Source organism: Pongo abelii, chromosome 3, assembly GCF_028885655.2.
Source record: "Pongo abelii isolate AG06213 chromosome 3, NHGRI_mPonAbe1-v2.0_pri, whole genome shotgun sequence".
In the NCBI taxonomy this organism is placed as follows: Eukaryota; Metazoa; Chordata; class Mammalia; order Primates; family Hominidae; genus Pongo; species Pongo abelii.
In genome coordinates, this window is record NC_071988.2 from 121,407,572 (window position 1) to 121,430,385 (window position 22,814).

At 33.6% G+C, this 22,814-nt stretch overlaps 1 protein-coding gene across 3 annotated transcripts in view; it reads right to left on the bottom strand.

Annotated features, from left to right (window-relative positions):
• Positions 1-379: 379 nt before the first annotated feature.
• The window catches only part of DNAJB14 (DnaJ heat shock protein family (Hsp40) member B14), a 51,212-nt gene continuing 28,777 nt past the window's right edge, over positions 380-22,814 (bottom strand). For 2 of the 3 annotated variants that reach the window (XM_054553304.2, XM_024245587.2), the window contains 5 exons: positions 13,660-13,845; positions 10,557-10,651; positions 9,636-9,745; positions 7,770-7,942; positions 380-5,186 (listed from right to left, as the gene is read on the bottom strand). In XM_054553304.2, the coding sequence (XP_054409279.2) occupies positions 5,062-5,186; positions 7,770-7,942; positions 9,636-9,745; positions 10,557-10,651; positions 13,660-13,845 (689 nt within the window). In that variant the 3' untranslated portion in view covers positions 380-5,061. 3 annotated transcript variants of the gene reach the window in all.

A 22,814-nucleotide genomic window follows, 5' to 3' on the forward strand; every position in this document is an offset into this window, starting at 1 on the left:
CTCACTGAATAGTTTAGGTCTTCTAGATAAATGCTTTCATTGTACCCTGTAATTTTCTTTGTAGAATTTATCATAATTATAATTAGTTATTTACTTGATATTTATTTTCTTTGCTAGATGTAAACTCTTTAAGGTTTTTGTCTTTCTTATTCAATGATTAATTCCCAGCACCCAGCTCACTGCCTGGGATATAGCAAGCATTGACATACTTGTTGAATAGTTGAATGCATGAAAGAGTGGCCATATTAAGAGTATAAAACATGATAAAAACACACATTTTACAGTGAGAACAGACCTTTTTATTAATATATTGAGATAAACCACAGAGACTGACAAAAATTCATATTTCATTCAGAACATTCATTAAAAATCAAATGCATTTACTTTGAGTTCTCACAGAAAATTTTATTTAAGTCTGATATAACATTAAATATTTTACAAATCAGACATTTCATTTTAAAATCTAATTTATAATCCTGAATGCATTATAGACAAAGTAAGCTCTCCTTTACCAGTTTCATTTAACTTATACAAGGCTTCCATTATAATTCCATCAAACCTTAAAAATTACCTGCAGCTTTTAGAAACACATAAAGTAAATGGAAAGAAAGTCTTATGTAGCAATCCAAAAACCAAAACCAGAAATTGGCAAGAAGCATTTCTTAATACAGATAAACTGTAAAATATCATTTATGTGTGTTTCTTTCTTCTCATTGGTTTAATCATCCTATTCAAAATAATTTTTTGAAACTAATAATTACAATACTCCAATGTCACTGAAAATCTCTATGATTTTAATGGTGTACTTAAATGGCAAAGTAGAATATCAGATTGAAATGTACAGAGTCTTGTGCTGAAGTGAATGAGACTTGCCATGCCAGGTGTCATCTGCTATGCAGTTACAAGACATCTTGGCAACTAGTCATCCCAGTTTTTACTAACTTACTGAACAAGGACATTTCAAGAAATACTTCTTACCCCTATATATTTCCAGATGGCTGGATATAGAAAGATATAATTATGTTTGAAGCATGGGCCTTATAATAGGAATCTCTCCATTAAAATATGAAAAAGAGCAACAAAGAGTTCACACCAATGAAATTGTGTTGACTGATTTTCAAAGTTAGAAATAAAAATATCCACTGCTAATGGAAGCCCTGCTCTGTGCAAACATAGTGTGGTATATATTAAACAATCACACATTTGAGGTATTACCTGGAAAAAAAATACATATATATACACCTATACATAGACACATCCACAGAATATTCACAAATCTATTGGCCCCAACACCAGCAGATAGTCATATTAAATGAAAAATGTCACATACCAACAGGAAAAAGTTACACATAGGGAATTTACAAAAAATATGGTGCTATAATCCTTAATATAAGGAGTATGTTTTGAATTAATGTTTTGAGGAAAAGTGTTTCCATTTATATGAAAGTATCTATTTAATAGTAATAAAACCAAAAAGGAAGCTGAATTCTAGGACTGTCTATTATTTTGCCTGCCAAATAATTGAAGGGATGAGCAAGAATTCCTTGAAAAGCCTCATTCTATCCTTTTTCTTTGTAACTAAAAATTAGAATTTAAAATATTGGAAATTATTGCCAGACAAGTTTCTTTTCATTGGTTTATAGAGAATTTTATGGATTTTAACTAGGCAATGGTCCAATGTGGTCAATAGACATGGTTTTTCAGCTGTTGAATGAAAATTAAAATAAAGATTTATTGTTGATTTTCATTAGTTTTTCTGTTCAGATAAGAAAAAAGGTTATGAATTCCCTTTCAGTTTGCTTCACTCATTATGAAGATGGATAGTAATAGGATGGTACTGAACCCAAACTTCACATGGGGAAGCTTAACAAATGTACAAATTCTCCTCTTAACCATTTGGTCCTCTGACATAAAACTTGCTTAAGTGGCAAGATGGCTCACTTGGTCCTCAAGCCAACATCAAGAAATATTTAGCTGTCTTAACACAGGTGGGAGATTTTTTTTTTAATGAAATACATAGGAATCCATTAAGTAACATTAGCATGTCATGTGTGTTAAATAGCTTCATTTAAAAATGTTACAGATCAACAGAAGGGAAATCAAAAACATAATCATTTTTCTCAGTAACTACTTTACATAGTAGTGTAATTAAAGATTTAACTGGAAGAAAAATTAAGCATAAAAGTATAATTAAAGTAAAAAGCTGGTATTCCACATTCCTGTTCCTATGAACACCTGGGCTGACACAAAAGCTGAGTAGTTTAATGCATTGGCATATATATGCCTTAAGGACTGTACTTTTCTCTACCAAATCTTTGTAAATCATAAACAAGCATGTAATGATTATGAAACAAATACTTATTTAGGCGTTCAAATGTAATCTGTTTACAAAATATATTATTTTCACTTATTAGATGAATTCAACTTGACATTTTTCGTTGTTGAGAATTCAGTTCACATTTAATCAAACTACATTCTGAAATTTACAAATGACTAAATGACTAGCACCAGTCTATTTGGGAACTAAGGAATCAAAAGAAGAGGAGAAAGGTACTATTTTTCATTTCCCCCAAACCCTAACAAGGACAATAATGTTTGTGTGTATATGCATGGGTGTATTTGTGTTTATGTAAAAAGGGGTAAAAATGTGAAGCATTAATAAATATAACTGCTGCTAAACTGTTAGAATACCAGTTAGAGGAGCTGATAAAGCAATATTCAAAGATTGAGGACTTTTAGGTGGTCATTAGAATGAGCCGATGAAATTGCGAAGTTCATGTAGCTAAAAATAAGATGGCAAAATGTTGGGATTTTTATTATAAAAAAAGCAGCAAACATGAAAATCTTTTATCAAGATATCTGAACTCTTCTTACTTTATACAATTAACTCCAAATTATAAGACACTTGTTGAGCTTTTATACCATGATATAGATGACATTAAGGACTGAATCTTTACTTGCATACTTCATATGTGGCTTAAATTGTCAGGCACTCAGTCTGTCATTTCTCACTGCAGAAAATTTTATCAAACACATTTTCCCTAGCATTTTATGAAATTTAATGGAATGCAGCAATGCAATTGAAATATAATACTGTCCAAAAGCCATGTATGACTTTATAATATACACTTTATGGTATCACTTAACTTTGTACAATAACTTCACCTATCTCCTTAAAGCTGGGATTAAGGGAAAAAGAATCAGTCAACAAGAAGGTAAGTTCACAGAATTATCAGCCATAATACTGTAAATTTGCCATTAAAATTAGAAAAATAAATAGATGAATTTTTTTATTCAAGTTTTCATAAATTTTCTGATGCATATGAACTTTCAAAGTTAATTAAAATGCTGTGAATTTATTTTTTAAAAAACTTCCTCTACAGGCTCAACAAAATATTTAAAATTGTATTTTCTCTTAAGCACTGCTTTTTTGTTTTTTAAGGTAACATTTCTAAGAGCAAGTTGGTTAAGCTGTCCAGTTTTCCTATGACAGTATGTCGTTTAGTTTAACCTACTAATTCAATCAGGCATTTCTATTGATTCACCTGGAAAAGGGGATACAACAGAACATTTTTAAGAGGTCATTTTAGCAGTTTTATTATTCAACAGATGCCATAAATTAACTACATTCAGAAAAAAAATTTAAACAAAGAACAAAGCCACCCTATCTAGCATTCTCTCACTCACAAAGAAGTATCAAAGATGTTTATGTTCCATTAACCAAGTATGAAGCAAAATCATTAAAATATTACAACTGCTAAACACAGAAGACTAGAAATCAAATAGTTTCATATCCAGTATACCGGAACCAAAAACTTCAATTTCCAGCTGTTTTTTTTTTTTTCTAATTCATATTATGGATTTACTTACAAGGAGCTTATTCCTATAGGATTAATTCAATTACTCAATGGTGAACAGATTTTTAGCTCAGAATTTTTAAAGGATGACTTGCTTTAAGTTACTATTCTACGTGCTGCTGTATTTCTGCTCACACTTGCATGTGGCCAAACAGATCATGCTCTGATCAGGTAAGTATACTGTATCTACTTATATGTTTAGGAGTTGGCATAGGGTTAAAAGGCACAAAGCTGTATTTTAGTACTCATTTTTCTTATTACTTATTTGTAGAAGAACTTCTTTGGATCCTGCTTAAATGATCACCAAGAAACTGCAAATTTCTATGGGGGAAAATGTGAGTCCTCTTCATAAATTTTAGCAGCCCTTCAAGGACATATACATCAAAATTTGGTGGCCTTTAAAGCACTGGAATTGTAAATGACATAACTGCACTTTACTGTTGAAGACCCTTTTAGTTTAATATTTATAGCCATTTCCTCATATTTTCTTTAAAACCTATCAGTATAGCATTTCATTTCTATGCATGTATATGTATAGTAATTCATAAAACTAAATAGCAAACTGATATTCTACACCAGTTCATTTATCTCAATATATATTTTGGAATATAACGGCAATATTAAAAATATCAATTCCCTCTAAGCTGATAATACTATAAGATTTTACACAAAGTTAAAGTTTTTGTTTTTTCTTTTTGAAAAAGTTTCATTGTTTAAAGTCCACATATTTGACACCTTGATAAGGAAAATGTAAATGTGTCATATAACATTTATTCCATCAATTTAAACTGAAGTGTCTCATGGAGCTAAACGCTAAAAGAATTTAAATAAAAAGGCAGTAACCTGTATGTACACAAAATGATCATTCCATCATAAATATTTACATGACAAGGGAAAAAATGGAGAATCACTAAAACTGGAAATTGCTACAGGTGTGATAATCCTTTCTCAAGACATTTTAGTTAGGAATCATGTAAGCTTTTAAAATGAAAATAATTGTAGAAGCGTAACTAAAATATTCCATTTTAGTTTTCAGTTACTATTTAAAGGAGCCAGTAGGTCATAAACAGTCCAAGATTTCAGGAACTAACTATTCAGTTTAGTTTTCAGTATCAAATCTTTTCCTTCATCTCTCGTGATGAAACTAAACCTACTTACAGAAAAAATAAAGAGTACGCTAAAAGGTATAAATAAAAATTCCAGTTCATCCTCCTTTATAAAGACTGGTAAGCCGCTCTAATTCTTTACAGTTGTCCATGCTCAAGGCATCTGCCTTCCTTCGGAGTCGATCATCACGGTATACTTTTGCTGCATACTGCATATCTGTTTCTGTTAACAAAGAAAAATATTTTGCTAATTGAACAAAATTTTTGTCACCTAGTTGCTTAAGCTCAAGTGATGCTTTACAGGAGCCCTTCGATATATTTTGATTAACTGACTTAAAAAAAAATCCAAGTACAATTCCTAAAAGCCATTTTAGTAGGAAGAAAAATTTTAATGAAAACTTTATTTGAAGTCTAGCAGGTAAAACAAACACAGAAAATAAATAAGGATAGAATCCTGTCAACTCATGTTGGAATCCTTTCTCTCTACTCCTGTTCCCCAGTGGTTTAAAAACTATTCCTCTGAAGCATCATCTTGGACTCTTTTCCTAAAAATATTATATGCTTTTCAATACTGCCAGTGGTTGTTTCGCTGTGGCCTACTGTTAAGATTTCAGATTATCCCAAGACTTAAGTATTTAATAAAAAACTTAAAATCTTGTTCTGAGTTTACTTAAATTAAAAAATACATATAATAATGTTACTGAAGGAACACAGATAAAAAAATGCTTGTTATATGATCGTAAGATTGCTATTCAGTAAATAAGTACTTCTGAGGCTTCCTTCAGTGTGTGGGACAGCACAGCTACTAATGATACACAGACTACAAATGAAAATTCTTTAAGGATTATTTCTTGTTTTTTCCTGTTACTCTCAGTCATTTCACTGTTTATTAATACCTGTAAAGACTAGGAGCACTTAAAGAAGATGTAACAGAAAAAGAAATCAGTTACTTTCTGGAACACAATGGCCAAAGTAGAAGACATCTGGTTTATATGGATTAGTCAAGATCACATTCAAGATATACTCACAGTTAAGACAGTATTCCATTTGTAAAGATCTCCAGAAATAATCTTTACTAAATCAACTGGACTAGGATTAACAACTCAATCAATATTATCCTATGCCTTTTATTTACACATAATGCGCTTATATCTATTTACAGATGACTCTTCCCAAAGAAGAAATTTGAGACTTAGATAAACCAAAGTTCACACTGCTAACGAATGGCAGAGTCTAGATTCCAGTCCAACTCTCCAATGCCTAGCCTAATATTCTTTCCATTATTTCAAAGTACTGCTTGGGCTGGATAATTTTTTTGTTGTGGGGGGCCTGTCCTGTGCATTGTAGGATGTTTAGCAGCATCCCTGACCTTAACCCGCTAGATGCCAGTAGCAATCCCTTTCCATTCCCATCCCATGATGACACACAAAAGTATCTCCAGACATTACCAAACATCTCTAGAGATGGGTGGGGTGGGGGAAGGGTGGCAACTCACTCCCAGCTGAAAACATAAAAATAAATCACTAGTCTAATGTAACCTTCTCCACACTGAGGACAGACTGATTTCACAAACTCATTGAGTTAGAAGTCACATCTCTAACTGCCACTATATAGAAGAGAAAACCAAGACCAGAGAGGTTAAGGACTCTCTTAGAAGTTACATTTTATCAACTTTTCCCTAGCAAGGGAGAGATGATGATAATTGCTGACATTTTCTGAGCATTTACTATGGTTGAAGTACTTTATTGCCTGATTTAATTTTCACAACAAATCTCATAAAGTTGGTTATTTCTGAGAAGACTTTGGAGCACAGGGCCTGGATTCTAGAGACAAATTGTCTGGTTTTGAATCACAAACGACCTCTATGACCTTGGGCAAGTTAGTAATCTCTCTTTGCTTCAGTTTCTTCATGTGTAAAATGATTATAATCTCACAGGGTTGTTGTGGAGATTAAATGAGTTAATACTTACAATGTGCTTGGGACAGTGACTGAAACAGTAGGCATTATATAAATGATAGTATTTCCTCCTCTCTCTCATCATCACCGATTTTACACATGAAATAAACTCATAGAGGTTACAATTTGTCAGCTAAAAATTTCAGAGCTAGGATTCAACTTTACTCAGTTTACTTCCAAAGTCAGTTCTCCTAACACTACACTATATGGTCTACATTATTATTCATAACAATGGTCACAAAAACAAGAACCACAACACTCAATTCACATGCAACATCTCAGCAGATTCTTATGTCAATCTTTATAGATGGAACTGTTCCTTAAATTAAGAAAACTGAGGCTGGAAAAGCCTAAGCAAATTAAGTGTTCTGAAGAGCCTCGCTGTGTACAAAGTAAAGAAAAAAGAAATGTCAACAAAACTCATTGTACATTAAATTCTAAATACAAAAGCTAAATTAATAAAGAGTTTCAAACTTAACTCTGAAAATAGTATGCATCTTAAAATTGATGACATAGTTTATCTGCCAGGATATTTTTTGTTTCTTGGTGGTACATAAAAGAATGATGTGTCTTATGATGGATATTATCAATACAATAAAATTTGGTATTACTTATTCAACCAAATATTTATTGATAACAACAATACACAAGTACCATTTATTAAGTCCTTACTATGTGTCAATTCCTGTGTTAGGCCACATGTATATAAAACACATGATCTCATTTAAGTACTGTGCTCCAATTATGTGCCAGGGAATTCCAGAACATTCCTTGAATAGGGAAATCTACATTGATCAGTTCCAAAGACTGTGAATAAGTTTTAAAATGTTAAACACATGACAAACTTACTTTGTTGTCTTTCTTTCCAGCAGTTATTTCGAATATTAGTCACATAATCTTCCTCCACACTCTTTTCTACCTTTTGTAATAACATTCCTTTATATTCATTTTTAAAGTCCTTGTTGACATAATAAACAACACCCAAGTTTTCTGTCTGCATTTTAATAGTTTGCCCGGTTCCACTGTAAAAGAGATGCATCATTATTTTAATTAAAATTGGACATTCCAATATGCTACTACAAACGAAGCAAACAAAAACAATTAAAAATCACTGAAAAGTTAATATTGGTAATACAGGTTGAGCATCCCTAATCCGAAACTCTGAAATCCGAAATGCTCTAAAATCTAAGACTTTCTGAGCATCGACAAGATGGCACAAGTTAAAAATTCCAAAGCTGACCTCATGTGATGGGTCACCTTTTAATCAAAACAAAGCATCATAGGTGGAAACTAAAAGCCTGTAGTTGTTTGTCGTTGCTATTGTTTAACAGCTGACACAGGTATTCTGGTGATGCTAATATGCTGGTTATTTAACCCTGAACACATTATTTTTTCACTGTTAAATACTTATATGTGAATTAGAGTAAGAAAATGATTGCTTATCAGTAGCATATAAATTCAGAGTCAGGAATGATGTCAAACAACCACAGGTTGTCCACATGGGTGGCTGAGATAGTGATACCTTTGCTTTCTGATAGTTCAATGTATACAAACTTTGTTTCATGTACAAAGTGACTACAAATATTGTATAAAATTACCTTCAGGCTGTGTGAATAGGGTATATATAAAACATAAATTTGATTTTTAGACTTGGGTACCATCCTCAAGACATCTCATAAAATATATGCAAATATTACAAAATCTGAAACAATCCAAAATTCCAAAATCCAAAACACTTCTGGTCCCAAGCATTTTGGATAAGAAATACTCAACTTGTAATTTATTTACGTTCTCTCAAATTGCCTAAAACCATGATTTCATGTCACAAAAAGTAACCACACTTTTAAATATACTATGTTTTTATACAGTTATCTCAATTTTTTGTTAATAAAAATCTTATTTGTATTATAAATTACAAAAATCAACTTGTAATTTATTTACGTTCTCTCAAATTGCCTAAAACCATGATTTCATGTCACAAAAAGTAACCACACTTTTAAATATGTTTTTATAAAGTTATCTCAATTTTTTGTTAATAAAAATCTTATTTGGAAGAAATAAGGTAATTGTTATTTTTAGACCAATGTGATTTTAATACTGTAAAATCACTGATTTTTATTATTTTTTCTTTGTATGCTTTTTATTTATTCATGCTGCTATAACAGCCAATATGATGTTATAGTTTCCTTTATGTTCATTGTATTAAAGTTGTCTAGATTGCATGCTGTATGAAATTTCCTTTATGTCCTGACCTCTTATACGTAAAGTATATGGTGAAAAAAATACATCATAAAAAAGTAGTATTTGCTTTTATTTAATCGATATTTTGCAAAATGAAGAGTAAAGTCATTTTCCCCTTAATGATATAAATCTATGTAACATCAATCATTGCTCTTTTTGTCTTTAGTTTTGTCCTTTAGAGTATTTTTTGCCTTTAATGTCAACACATTACCTACCACATTAAATTGTTATTAAGTTCAAATATAGCATTTCTGTCCTTATCCACAGTGGAAGAACAGAAATGTAAATTAACAACATAAGACAAATTTATTACTTAAAGTAACTATTTTAAAAATTAGATAGAAATTTAAAATCTGGTACACTTGCAGTAATAGATTTGGCACTTAAAAGTTTACAAGAGCACAAGCTCTTTAAAGAAAGCTAGGTCAGAAATAGCAACAATTCATTTTTGTAAAACTTCACTTGGCTACTTACGATCTGGGATATAAGGAATAAGGAGGATTAGAGACCATCAACTGGCTTAATAATGACACGAGGATCAATACAATTATGGGCATCAGCTGGATAAACACAGAAAAACCTCCCTATAAAAAATCATCAAAGAATAACAAATTGTAATATAACTGTAGTTGTTAATAATCCAACAGTTGTCATACATTTTGAAGCAGAAAGGGCATTTGAGATCATCTAGTTCAGTGCTTTCAAATCTGCGTAACTATACCAATAGGGTGATTCTTAAATATAACTATCCAGGCATATCACCAGGAGATTCTGATTTGAAAAACACTGATAAAATTTGATTTCATTTGATAGATGAGGAAGTCTTCATTTCTTTCTCTCTCTCTTTCCCGACTCCCTACCCCCACACACAGAGACGCTATCAATATGCTGCAGGCTGTAAAACCATTTTTTACCTTGGATTTGAGGGTAGAAGATGGGAGCTGATGAGTGGCAAAGCTGGGGGCCAGGCCTTTTAATTTCTAGTCTAGTGCTCTTTCCATTTACCTTTCCACTTCATGTAATTAAATTGCTATAGGCAATTAGGTATAACTGCATTAGAACAAGGAAAGTTACCTCCAATTCAAGTTTTTCAGTACTCTAAATTCTTCAGGGCCAACAACAACAAGTTACCTTCACAACATGCATAGTGCAGTTGCACCTTCATTAGAATCATAGAATAACAAATCTAAAGGGGTCATACTATCTAACCGCCCCTGGCTGACCTCTCTCCTCCTATTACTACAATGTCCCTAAGGATTTTCTAGTCTCTACCAAACACCTCTAGTAAGAGAAAACTCATTATTTCCTACAACTACTTGCCCTCTTTTCAGACAACTCTAATTGCTTTTCCTGAGCTGAAATTTGCCATTTTGTGATTTCTAGTCATAAACGTACATCTCCTCTTTCCTCTTCTCTTTCATGTCCACTATGTCGATGCTGATGTTGTTGGCTATAACCAGCTCTTCCATTTGAAAAAGAATGTACACTACCTAAAAAATTAAAAGCAAGGTTAAATTAGGGGGAGCAATTATGATCAGAAAAAATACATTTTCTTTTACATTTTTCTTTAATTTTAAAAAATTACTAAAATAATGCATGTGTATTTTCAGTAGTGAATACTTATTGCCCTCTCCTCTTGTTAAGTGAAGGGTGGACAGAAATAGGAATGATTCTTCCCAATCTGCTTCCTTTACAGGTAGAAGTTCCTTCTTTATGAAAACTTGACTAAGAGTTTCTCTGCACACATAGAGGTTTTTATAAACCTCTTGTTTATGATTACTTGTGGTTAGTTGTTTTTATAAATGTTGGATTATTACTTTGAAACTTTGCTTTTTGCATTTATCAATGAATCATAAACATTTCTAGAAATCAAAAGATAGTATGCAAATTCATTTTTAAAAAATAGCCCTATAATATATCTTGGTATAGATGGACCACAATTTATTCAAACACTCTCTTGCTGATAAACATTCAAGTTGTTTTCATATAAGATGACCAATCAGAAATGGCTACCATTGACAAACTATGTTATAACTAGCAAAATAACTGCAAATCAAGTATCAGAAGAAAATTTACTATTGCCTGAAAGATTTCTGATTGTTCCTAGTATATTTCCAGTCAAAATTACTAGTTTTAATAATTTTTCTGTAGTTATGTATTCTAACATGTCAAAACACAGGTTATATTTTCAGTCATTAATTTGCATTTATATATCCTCTTTCCTTCAAGGATGCTTTGCAAAATGTCCTATCAATGACCACAACCTTGCCAGGCATGGTGGCTCACCTCTGTAATCCCAGCACAGGATTTGGGAGGCTAAGGTGGGAGGACTGCTTGAGGCCAGGAGTTCAAGACCAGCCTGGACAACATAGCAAGACCCTGTCTCTACAAAAAAGTTTAAAAAAAAATTAGCGAGACATGTGGTACATGCCAGTAGTACCAGCAACTTGGGAGGCTGAGATGGGAGGATTGGTGGAACCTAGGATTTTGAGGCTGCACTGAGCTATGATTGCCCCAGTGTACTCCAGCCTGGGCAACAGAGCAAGACCCTGTCTCTATTAAAAAATAAAAAGAAATGACCACAACCTTTCTCAATAATATTCAGAGAGGGCCACCAGGTCCAATTACATTGCTACATTCATGAAGATTCTCTTAATGTTGAATGGGATTTACTTCAGCACCTGAAGTAAATTTTGTAAACAAGACTAAAGCTACAATTTTAAGTACCGTAGAGGAGCTACATTCAAGGAAAATAGATTTCCACAATAACAACTCACAGTAAAGTAAGTCCTCACTTGATGTCATCAAGAGGTCCTTGGAAACTGCAACTTCAAGTAAACATGATGTACTATATGCCTTAGCAATTTAACTGTTGTTTATATCAATTAGCCTGTGGTAAAATTAGTTGTTATACAGAACATTGTTTCACTTACAGTCACAGTTTCCAAAAACCTTAAGTGACCACTTACTGTAAATGTAAGTGAAGTTTAATACTATTTATGTTGGTACTATAAAATCTTAGTATCACTACAATATTTCACTTTGATAGTCTAAAGTTAGCTATTTCTATTTTAATGTAAACTTAAAAATCCACTTACTTTGTATATAACCTATGAATCAGATTTTCTACTGTTTAAATGGAAATAGAGATGAGTACCTCTACATATATCCAAATTAGCCAACTACAATGTTGTTGATAAAATATTTACAAAGATCTCTAGAGAAGCAATGTCAAATAGTCATCCAGGTTTAAGTAAAGAAAACCATTCATAATTGTAATAGTACTTACCTAAGACATTGCCATTACATTTCCTGCTTACATTCCCTTTCAGCTTTACATAAAATACAGAATATCTCTATGGTACATGTGCGCAACGTGCAGGTAAGTTACATATGTATACATGTGCCATGCTGGTGCGCTGCACCCACCAACTCGTCATCTAGCATTAGGTATATCTCCCAATGCTATCCCTCCCCCCTCCCCCCACCCCACAACAGTCCCCAGAGTGTGATGTTCCCCTTCCTGTGTCCATGTGTTCTCATTGTTCAATTCCCACCTATGAGTGAGAACATGCGGTGTTTGGTTTTTTGTTCTTGCGATAGTTTACTGAGAATGATGATTTCCAATTTCATCCATGTCCCTACAAAGGACATGAACTCATCATTTTTGATGGCTGCATAGTATTCCATGGTGTATATGTGCCACATTTTCTTAATCCAGTCTATCATTGTTGGACATTTGGGTTGGTTCCAAGTCTTTGCTATTGTGAATAATGCCGCAATAAACATACGTGTGCATGTGTCTTTATAGCAGCATGATTTATAGTCCTTTGGGTATATACCCAGTAATGGGATGGCTGGGTCAAATGGAATTTCTAGTTCTAGATCCCTGAGGAATCGCCACACTGACTTCCACAAGGGTTGAACTAGTTTACAGTCCCACCAACAGTGTAAAAGTGTTCCTATTTCTCCACATCCTCTCCAGCACCTGTTGTTTCCTGACTTTTTAATGATTGCCATTCTAACTGGTGTGAGATGGTATCTCATTGTGGTTTTGATTTGCATTTCTCTGATGGCCAGTGATGGTGAGCATTTTTTCATGTGTTTTTTGGCTGCATAAATGTCTTCTTTTGAGAAGAGCCTAAAGTATAATAATAATAATAATAATAATAATAATAATAATAATAATAAAAGAAACAATGTAAAGAATGCAGAATTCTAAGAAAATATAGTGTTAGGTCATCCTAAAAAAAAAAAAAAAATACAGAATATCTGCACTCTTCATTTTTTTTAAATTAAAATATGTTCTAGGAAAAAGGCAGGCTATTATAAAAGTAATAACCCTAATATTTTTCTCCTGCTTTCATGAAAAACCATCACAGGATCATAACACTACATGAAATGTAGGGGAAAAGGTAGATACATCTCTAAATAACGTAACTGGAGGTAAGACTATGTAGCTTCATAAAATATAATATCTATAATTACATTAAAATACCTGAAGGAAATCCACCCCCAAAAAATATATTAAATAAGTCTTCTGGAGTTATATCAGCTTCACAACCTCTATGGAAATTAAATCTGCCATTGTTTTGGTGGTTACATGCTTGTTCTTCATTGCCCGTGAGGTCATACTGTTTTCGCTTTTCTGGATTACTTAAAACAGCATAAGCATTTCCAATCTCTGAAAAAGTAATGAGTAAAAGTTGGTAAGCAAAGTTTTTATATTATAAAAGGCTGCCCCACATAAAAACTAATGTCATGCTGAAAAAAAGACTACCTAAAACTAATCCAGAAAATTGTTAAAAATAAGTTCTTTTAAAGATATACATTGTTTGCAATTACATATATTATCTCTCAATACAACTTTTTATACCAAACAGACAAGTCTCTCTACTGCTTTGAAAACAGAGGAATATCCATCTTCCTTTTCTAATATTGTGCTCCATCTCCTAAAATCCTGCCTCTTAAGCCATTCTTCAAGTGGTTTAAACCAATAACAATAGCAGTAGCTATCATTTATTGAGTACCTAAGAACTGCCAGGCTCTGCACCCAATACCTTATTACATTGTCCATTATTATCCCCACTTTACAAATCAGGGCCCTGAAATTCAAGAAGGTTAAATAACTCATGCAAAGTCAAATTATTCTTAGCACGATAAGTACACTCTCTTTATGCAGCTCATACCAAAAATCTTTTTTTGCACCCTGGAGCCTGAATGAGCTATTTTTTCATTCTATTATCCCAAACAATTTATCCCCTAAAACAGTAAACTCCATAAAGACAGGGACTGTGTTTATGTTTTCATGGCAATATCCCCAAGGTCCAGCATGAAGTCTGAATTAGTTTTTAAATAAATACAGACAGTCCTCAGTTTTTCTATTTCACTTTGCTACCTTCACAACATTTATTTATAAAAAAGAATTCTCTTTCCCATCTCACAGTCCCAAATCCAAAAGAGGTAATGTTACACTGGTTACCAGAATGTACTTAAAACAGCGTAAGCATTTCCAATCTCTGAAAAAGAAACGAGTAAAAGTTGGTAAGCAAAGTTTTTATATTATAAAAGTCTGCCCCACATAAAAACTAATGTCATGCTGAAAAAAAAGACTACCTGAAACTAATGCAGAAAATTGTTAAAATTTACAAATTTACCAATTTACAAGTTGTAATGCTTTGAATCTAAAACTAAGAACTATCCTATTCTTACTCTGACACTTCTAATAGTTAATCACTTGATAAATACATCTTGCTTCTTAAACTAGATTGTAAGCCTCTTGCAATACAGAATATTTTAAAAATAGTTTTTGGATCCCATGCGGTGGCTGCCATAGGTACTGTACAAGCAAACAGATGCTCATTAGGTAGTTGTTTTTGGATGATCACACATTACACTGAAATTAATTATATAGAATACTCTGGATATTTTCTTCTAATCAAGCTTCTTGAAACTGGGATTCAGAGATTGCTTTCAAATGGTGAGTACACCCTGCTGAATGAAAAATTAGGTGAATGATCCATCTATCTGAGGAAATACTTTCTTCAGATTCTCAAAGAATCTGTGACTCAGAAATGTAGCCATCATTTATGAGTTATTTCAAAGGGAAAGTATAACCCAAGATCCAAACAATGTACTTACAAACAACACCAAGGTATTAACTCATACCTAAAAAAAGAAGCATATCTATCAATCTCCGCTAAAACTGTATTTTTAGTAACAATATCAATTTTAGGATTTAACATCTATAAACTAAAAGGGCTATCCCATGTAATGTAATAATGCTACTTCAATAGTTTTAATACTTTAAAACTATTAATATATAGGCAACCCAATTCTATTTTAAGGCTTTTTTAGAAAAAATAATTTTTCTAAACATTAAGATATTTTAGATGGTATTTGAGAAATACTGTCATAATCTATAATTGTACACATAAGACAATTTATATATTGTGGCCAAAGTAAATTTCTATTCATTTACTTTGTGCTATACCCATATAATCAAGATTTTTTTGCAGCTCCTTATTATCTAAATAATTATATCCAAAATTTATTTTGGTATTCAAAAGTTTTACAAAACGCATTTCTACCTCATTGTCATTTATTTCACCAAAAGGTACCTTCCACTTCATTTATTTTTCTTTAAACTTTCAATACACAGATCCGCTGTACCTTTTCCCTAATTTTTCCCAATAGTAATATTTTGCAAAATTATCTTACAATATCACAAACAGGATATTGACACTGATATAGTCAGGATATAGAACATTTCTAACACCACTCTCACGTTGCTCTTTCATAACCACATACAACTCCTCCTCCTTCCCTTCCCAACCCCTGACAACCATTCATCTATTCTCCATTTTGACAGTTTTGTCATTTCAAGAATATTATATTAATGAAACAACACAGTATATAAATGGGATATTATACGATATATAAATGGAATGAAACCTTTTGGGATTGGCTTTGTAAATCATAATACTCTGGAGATTCAGGTTGTCATATATGCCAACAGTTCATTTCTTTTTATTAGTGAGTAGTAGTCCATGGTTAAGGATGTACCACTGTTTAACCATTTACCACTGAATAACATCTAGTTTTTTTCTAGTTTTTGGCTATTACAAATAAAAAAAATTGCTCTATATATTCATGTACAGGATTAGGTGTAAACATAAATCTTCATTTCTCTGGAATAAATCCCCAGGAGTGCACTGCTGGGTTGTATAGTAGCTGCACAGATTTTTGAGAAACCGCCCAACTGTCGTACAGAACGGCTGTGTCATTATATATCCCATTAACAATGTATGAGTGATCCATTCCCTGCATCCATACCAGCATTTGGTATTGTCATTATTTTTCACTCTAGTCATTCTGATAAATGTGTAGTGATATCCCATTTTGGTTTTACTTTGCATTTCTCTAATGACTAATGAATGACAGTGAAAATCTTTCACTGTGCTTATTTGCCCTCTGTATATCATCTTCAATAGAATGTCTCTTCATTTTTTTGCCCATTCTAATTGGACTGTCTGTTATTTTACTTTTTAGTGTTCAGAGTTCTTCATATTTAATATATTCAAGATACCTGTCCTTTGTCAAATACGTGCCTGGCAAATCTTTTTTTCCATCCTGGAGCTTCTTTTCATCCTTGTAATAGGGCAGAGCAAACTTAAAAAATCTTAAACTTTTCATTTTATGTACTGTGCTTTTGGGGTTAAGTCTTAAAAAATCATTGCCTCACCCTAGATCCTAAAGATTTACTCCCACTATTGTTGATCAAGTGTTCTGTTTTATATTTACATTCATGATCTATTTTGAGTTCATTTTGTGTATAAGGGATGATACTTTTAGTCAGGTTTAATTTTCTGGCCTATGGGTGTCCAATTGCCTCAAAACCAACTGCTGAAAAGGCTATCTTTCCTCCACCGAACTGCTTTTGCATCTTTGTCAAAAACCAGTTGGCTATATTAGTATCAGTCTATTTCTGGGTTTCCTGTCTCGTTCTATTGATCTATGTGTATATCTCTCTGCCATTACCACACAGTTTTGTTTACTGTTTCTCTATACAGTAAATCCTGAAATCAGGAACACTGATTACTCCAACTACATTCTTTTAATAAAAATAAATGTTTTTAAATACTCAGGTTCTTTCTTCCCCTCATATGAATTTTAGAATAAAACTTGTTTCTATCTACAAAACAAATCCTGCTAGGATTTTGACAGGAATTGTGTTAAATCTGTATATCAATCTGTGATGACTTGACTTTTTTTTTTTTTTTTTTTTAAGACAGAGTTTTGCTCTTGTTGCCCTGGCTGGAGTGCAATGGTGCGATCTCGGCTCATTGCAACCTCCACCTCTCAGGTTCAAGTGATTCTCCTACCTCAGCCTCCTGAGTAGCTGGGATTACAGGCATGCGCCACCACGCCTGGCTAATGTTGTACTTTTAGTAGAGATGGGGTTTCTCCATGTTGGTCAGGCTGGTCTAAAACTCCCGATCTCAGGTGATCTGCCTGCCTCGGCCTCCCAAAGTGCTGGGATTACAGGTGTGAGTCATCGTGCCCAGCCGACTTGACATCTTTACTATGTTGAGTCTTCCCATCCATGAACATGATATTTCAGTCCATTTATTTAGCTATTTTCTGATTTCTTTAATCAATATTGTATAGCTTTCAGTATATAAATGTGACACAAGTTTTATTAAACTTACATCTAAGTATTTTTTGTATGTATGATTGTAAATGCCAACATATTATTAATTTTAGTGTCTAAATGTTCATTGCTAGTAAATAGAAATGCAATTAATTTTTTGTATATTTATACTGTGTCCTGCAATCTTATGGGATTCACTTTGTAGTTATAGTTTCTTCTGTAGATTCCTTGGATTTCTACATAGATAATCATGTCATTTGCACATAACAACAGTTTTAGCTCTTCTTTTCCAACCTGTATGCCTTTTATTTCCTTTTTCTCTCTTTAACGCAGTGGTTACTACTTCCTGCACTTTGTTGAATATGAGTGGTAAAGACATATTCTTGCTTTATTCTTGATCATAGGGGAAAAGCATTCAGTCTTTCACCATTTAATGTTAGCTTACAGGAGTTCTGTAGTTGCTCTTTATCAAGTTGAGGCAGGTCCCTTCTATTGCTATGTTTCTGACAGTTTTTATCATGAATGGGTGGTGAAATGTATCAAATGCTTTTATTCCACTGATTAATATAATCGTGGGATTTTTTTTCTTTAATTAATGTGGTGGATTACACTTATTGATCTTCAAATAGTGAATTGACTTTGCCACCTTGAAATAAACTTCTATTATTTGGGGTATATAATTCTTTTTATATACTGCAAAATTCTGATATTTTGTTAAGGACATTTGGGTTTATCCCACAAAGTATACTGGTCTGTAGTTTTTTTTTTGTTTGTTTTGTTTTGTTTTCTGTAATGTCTTTGGTTTTGATATAAGCAAGGTAAAACGTTTCTTAACATTAACTGGAAAATGTCTCTTCCTCTTCTATTTTCTGGAAGAGATTATGTAGAATTAGTTTTAATTCTTCCTTAAAAAGTTTGGTAGACTTCTTCAATAAGAGCATCTGAGCCTGGATATTTCTTTTTTGGGAATTTCATAATTACAACTTTAATTCACTGAACAGTTCTGTCTTAGTCCATTTTGTGTTGCTATAGAAAAATACCTGAGACTAGCTTATGGTTCTATAGGCTGAGAAGTTTGTGGGCATGGCCTTGGCTTCTGGTGAGGGCTTTTGTGCTGCATAACATGGTGGAGAAAATCAAAGGGGAAGCAGACAGGTGCAAAGAGGGGAAAACCTGAGGGGTGTCCTGGCTTTATAACAACCCACTCACTCAGGAAATAATCAATTCCTGCAAGAACTAATCTAGCCTCAAGGGAGCAAGAACTTACTACTGTGAGAACAGCACCAAGACATTCATGAGGGATCTGCCCCCATAACACAAACACTTCCCACTAGGCTACACCTCCCAACACTGCCACATTGGGGATCAAATTTCAATATACCGAACCAACCCAAATGTCCAATGATAGACTGCATTAAGAAAATGTGGCACATATACACCATGGAATACTATGCAGCCATAAAAAATGATGAGTTCATGTCCTTTCTAGGGACATGGATGAGGCTGGAAACCATCATTCTCAGCAAACTATCGCAAGGACAGAAAAGCAAACACCGCATGTTCTCACTCATAGGTGGGAATTGAACAATGAGAACACTTGGACACAGGAAGGGGAACATCACACACTGGGGCCTGTTGTGGGGTGGGGTGAGGGAGCAGGGATAGCATTAGGAGATACACCTAATGTAAATGACGAGTTAACGGATGCAGCACACCAACATGGCACATGTATACATATGCAACAAACCTGCATGTTGTGCACATGTACCCTAGAACTTAAAGTATAATAAAAAAAATATATAAAAAATAAAAAAATAAAATAAAATTTCAATATACCCAAACCACAGCAATTTCTACAGGGCTATTCATGTTATCTATGTCAGACTGAGTTGTGATGATTTGTATTTTTCAAAGAACTGGCCCATCTCATCTAACTTGTAAACTTATGTATATTGAATTGTTCATAGTATTCTCTTATTATCCTTTTGATGTCTGCAGTGATATCCTTGTCTCTGACACCATTTCTGACAATGGTCATTTCCGTCTTCTTTTTTTGGTCAGTCTTTCAATTTTATTGATTTTTTTCAGAGAACCAGCTCGGTTTCATTGATATTCACTATTGTTACTCTTTTCAATTGTACTGATTTCTACTCTTATAATTTCCTTTCTTTTGCTTGCTTTGAATTTATTTTGCTATTCTTTTTCTAGATTTGTAAGGTAGAAGCATAGATAACTGATTTGAGGCTGTTCTTCTTTTCTAACATATGCATTTCATGTTACAAGTTTCCTCTCAGCATTCCTTTAGCTGGTCTTCTCAAATTTTGATTGTTGTATTTTCATTTTTAGTTAGTTCACTGTGAGTTCCGCCTCCCAGGTTCACGTCATTCTCCTGCCTCAGCCTCCCGAGTAGCTGGGACCACAGGCGCCCGCCACCATGCCTGGCTAATTTTTCATATTTTTAGTAGAGACGGGGTTTCACCGTGTTAGCCAGGATGGTCTCAAATTCCTGACCTTGTGATCCACCCGCCTCGGCCTCCCAAAGTGCTGGGATTACAGGCGTGAGCCACTGTGCCTGGCCAAGTTAGATCAATATGTTTTTTCAAATTTGTTTTGATATTTCCTGTTTGACCCATGGATACTTAGAAATATGTTGTTCAGTTTCCAAGGACTGGACGTTTTCCTATTACCTTTGTGTAACTGATTTCCACTTTGATTCCACTGTGGTTAGTGAACATACTTGTATGATTTCAATATTTTAAATTAGTGGAGGTTTATCTTATGACTCAGGATATGGTCTATCTTCCTGTGTGTTCTGTGGGCACTTGAAAAGAATTTGTAGTCCGTTGTTGTTGAGCGGCATGTTGTATAAATGTTGATTAGATCTTGTTGAGTGATGGTGGTGTTTAGTTCTTCTATATTCTTGTTGATTTTGTCTAATTGTTCTACCAATTATTGACAGAGAGGTATCAGAGTCTCCAACTATAATTGTGACTGTCTATTTCTTCCTCCAGTTCTATTAGTTTTTGCTTTACATATTTTGCAGCGGTCTTTTGGTGCATATACATTTATGTCTTAATGTATCATGTACGTGTTCATAATGTACTTCTCTGGTAATTTTTTTACTCTAAAGCCTACTTGCTCTAATATTAATATAGCAACTCCTGTTTTCTTTTGATTAATATCTACATGATATATTTTTTCTACCTTATTTTTATTCTGGATATAGTGTTATCAAATAATTTTCTTGTAGACAACATACAGCAAAATTGTGTTTTGTTTTTGAAACAAGGTCTCGCTCTGTTACCCCAGCTGGAGTGCAGTGGCACAATCACAGGTCACTGCAGCCTCAACCCCCTAGGTTCAAGTGATTCTCCCACCTCAGCCTCCCAAGTAGCTGGGATAACAGACACGTGGTACCAGGTCCAGCTAATTTTTTAATTTTTTGTAGAGATGGGGGTCTCACTGTTGGCTAGGTTGATCTTGAACACACGGGCTCAAGTGATCCTCCCACCTTCGCCTCCCAAAGTGCTAGGAATATATAGGCGTGAGCCACTTCACCTAGTGAAAACATGCTTTTAAAATGCATTATGCCAAAAGACCTTTAATTGGCATAGACAGGTCACTTACATGTAATGTAATTACTGATAAGTTAGGGTTTAAGTCTGCCATTTTATTTTTTATTTTCTGTTCTTTCATTCCTGTTTTCTTTTTCCTGACATCCTGTGAGTTAGTTACTTGAACATTTTTTAGAATTCCATTTTGACTTATCTACAGTGTGTTCTGAGTATATATCTTTGTATAACTTTTTAGTGGTTGCTCTAGGTATTATATATACATTATATATACATAATTTATATGTATTATATATACATAATATATACATAATTTATAACCCTCTGGTGTCATCATTTTGTTAGTTTGAATTAAGTACAGAATCCTTACCTCCCTTTACTTCCCTTTATCTTCCTCCATTTAAAACATAATTGCCAGCCGGGCGTGGTGGCTCAAGCCTGTAATCCCAGCACTTTGGGAGGCTGAGGCGGGTGGATCATGCAATCGAGAGATAGAGACCATCCTGGCCAACATGGTGAAACTCCGTCTCTACTAAAAATACAAAAAAATTAGCTGGGTGTGGTGGTGCGTGCCTGTAATCCCAGCTACTCAGGAGGCTGAGGCAGGAAAATCGCTTGAACCGGGGAGGCGGAGGTTGCAATGAGCAGAGATTGTGCCACTGCACTCCAGCCTGGGCAACAGAGAGAGACTACGTCTCAAAAAAACAAACAAACAAAAAAAATTGCCTTATATATTTTCTTTACTACATCTAAAACCTTATCAGACAATGTTATAATTTTTGCTTCAAATATCAAACATAATTTAGAAACTCAAGAAGCAAAAGTATATTGTGTTTAACCATATTTTTGTTTACCATGTGTCTTAGTCCATTCACACTGCTATAACAAAATATCATAAACTGCATAGTTTATAACCAAATCTATTTCTCACAGCTACAGAGGCTAAGGCTTAGATCAAGACACTGGCAGACTCAGTGTCTGATGAGGGCCTGCTTTCTGGTTCACAAATGGTTCCTTCTAGCTGTGTCTTCACAAGGTGGAATCTGACCTCCCAAAGGCCTCACCTCCTAATACCATCACATTTGTGACTAGGTTTCAACATACGAACTTTAGGGCACCACAAATAATACCAGAGTACCATGTTCTTTCTCTCCTCTTGATATTTCAAGATTCTTTCTTTATTGTGTCCTTTTGTTTAAAGAACTTCCTTTAGCTATTAGGTTGTATTTGCTCTTGACAAATTTTCCCATTTTTCTTTCATCTGAGAAATGTCTTGATTTCCCGTTCATTCCTGAAAGATATTTTTGCTGAGTATAGGATTCTGAGTTGACAGTCGTTTTCCTTCAGCACTTAAAAAATGTGCCACTTCTTTCTGTCCTCTGTGGTTTCTGATGTGAAATTTGCTGTCATTTAAATTGCTTTTCCCCC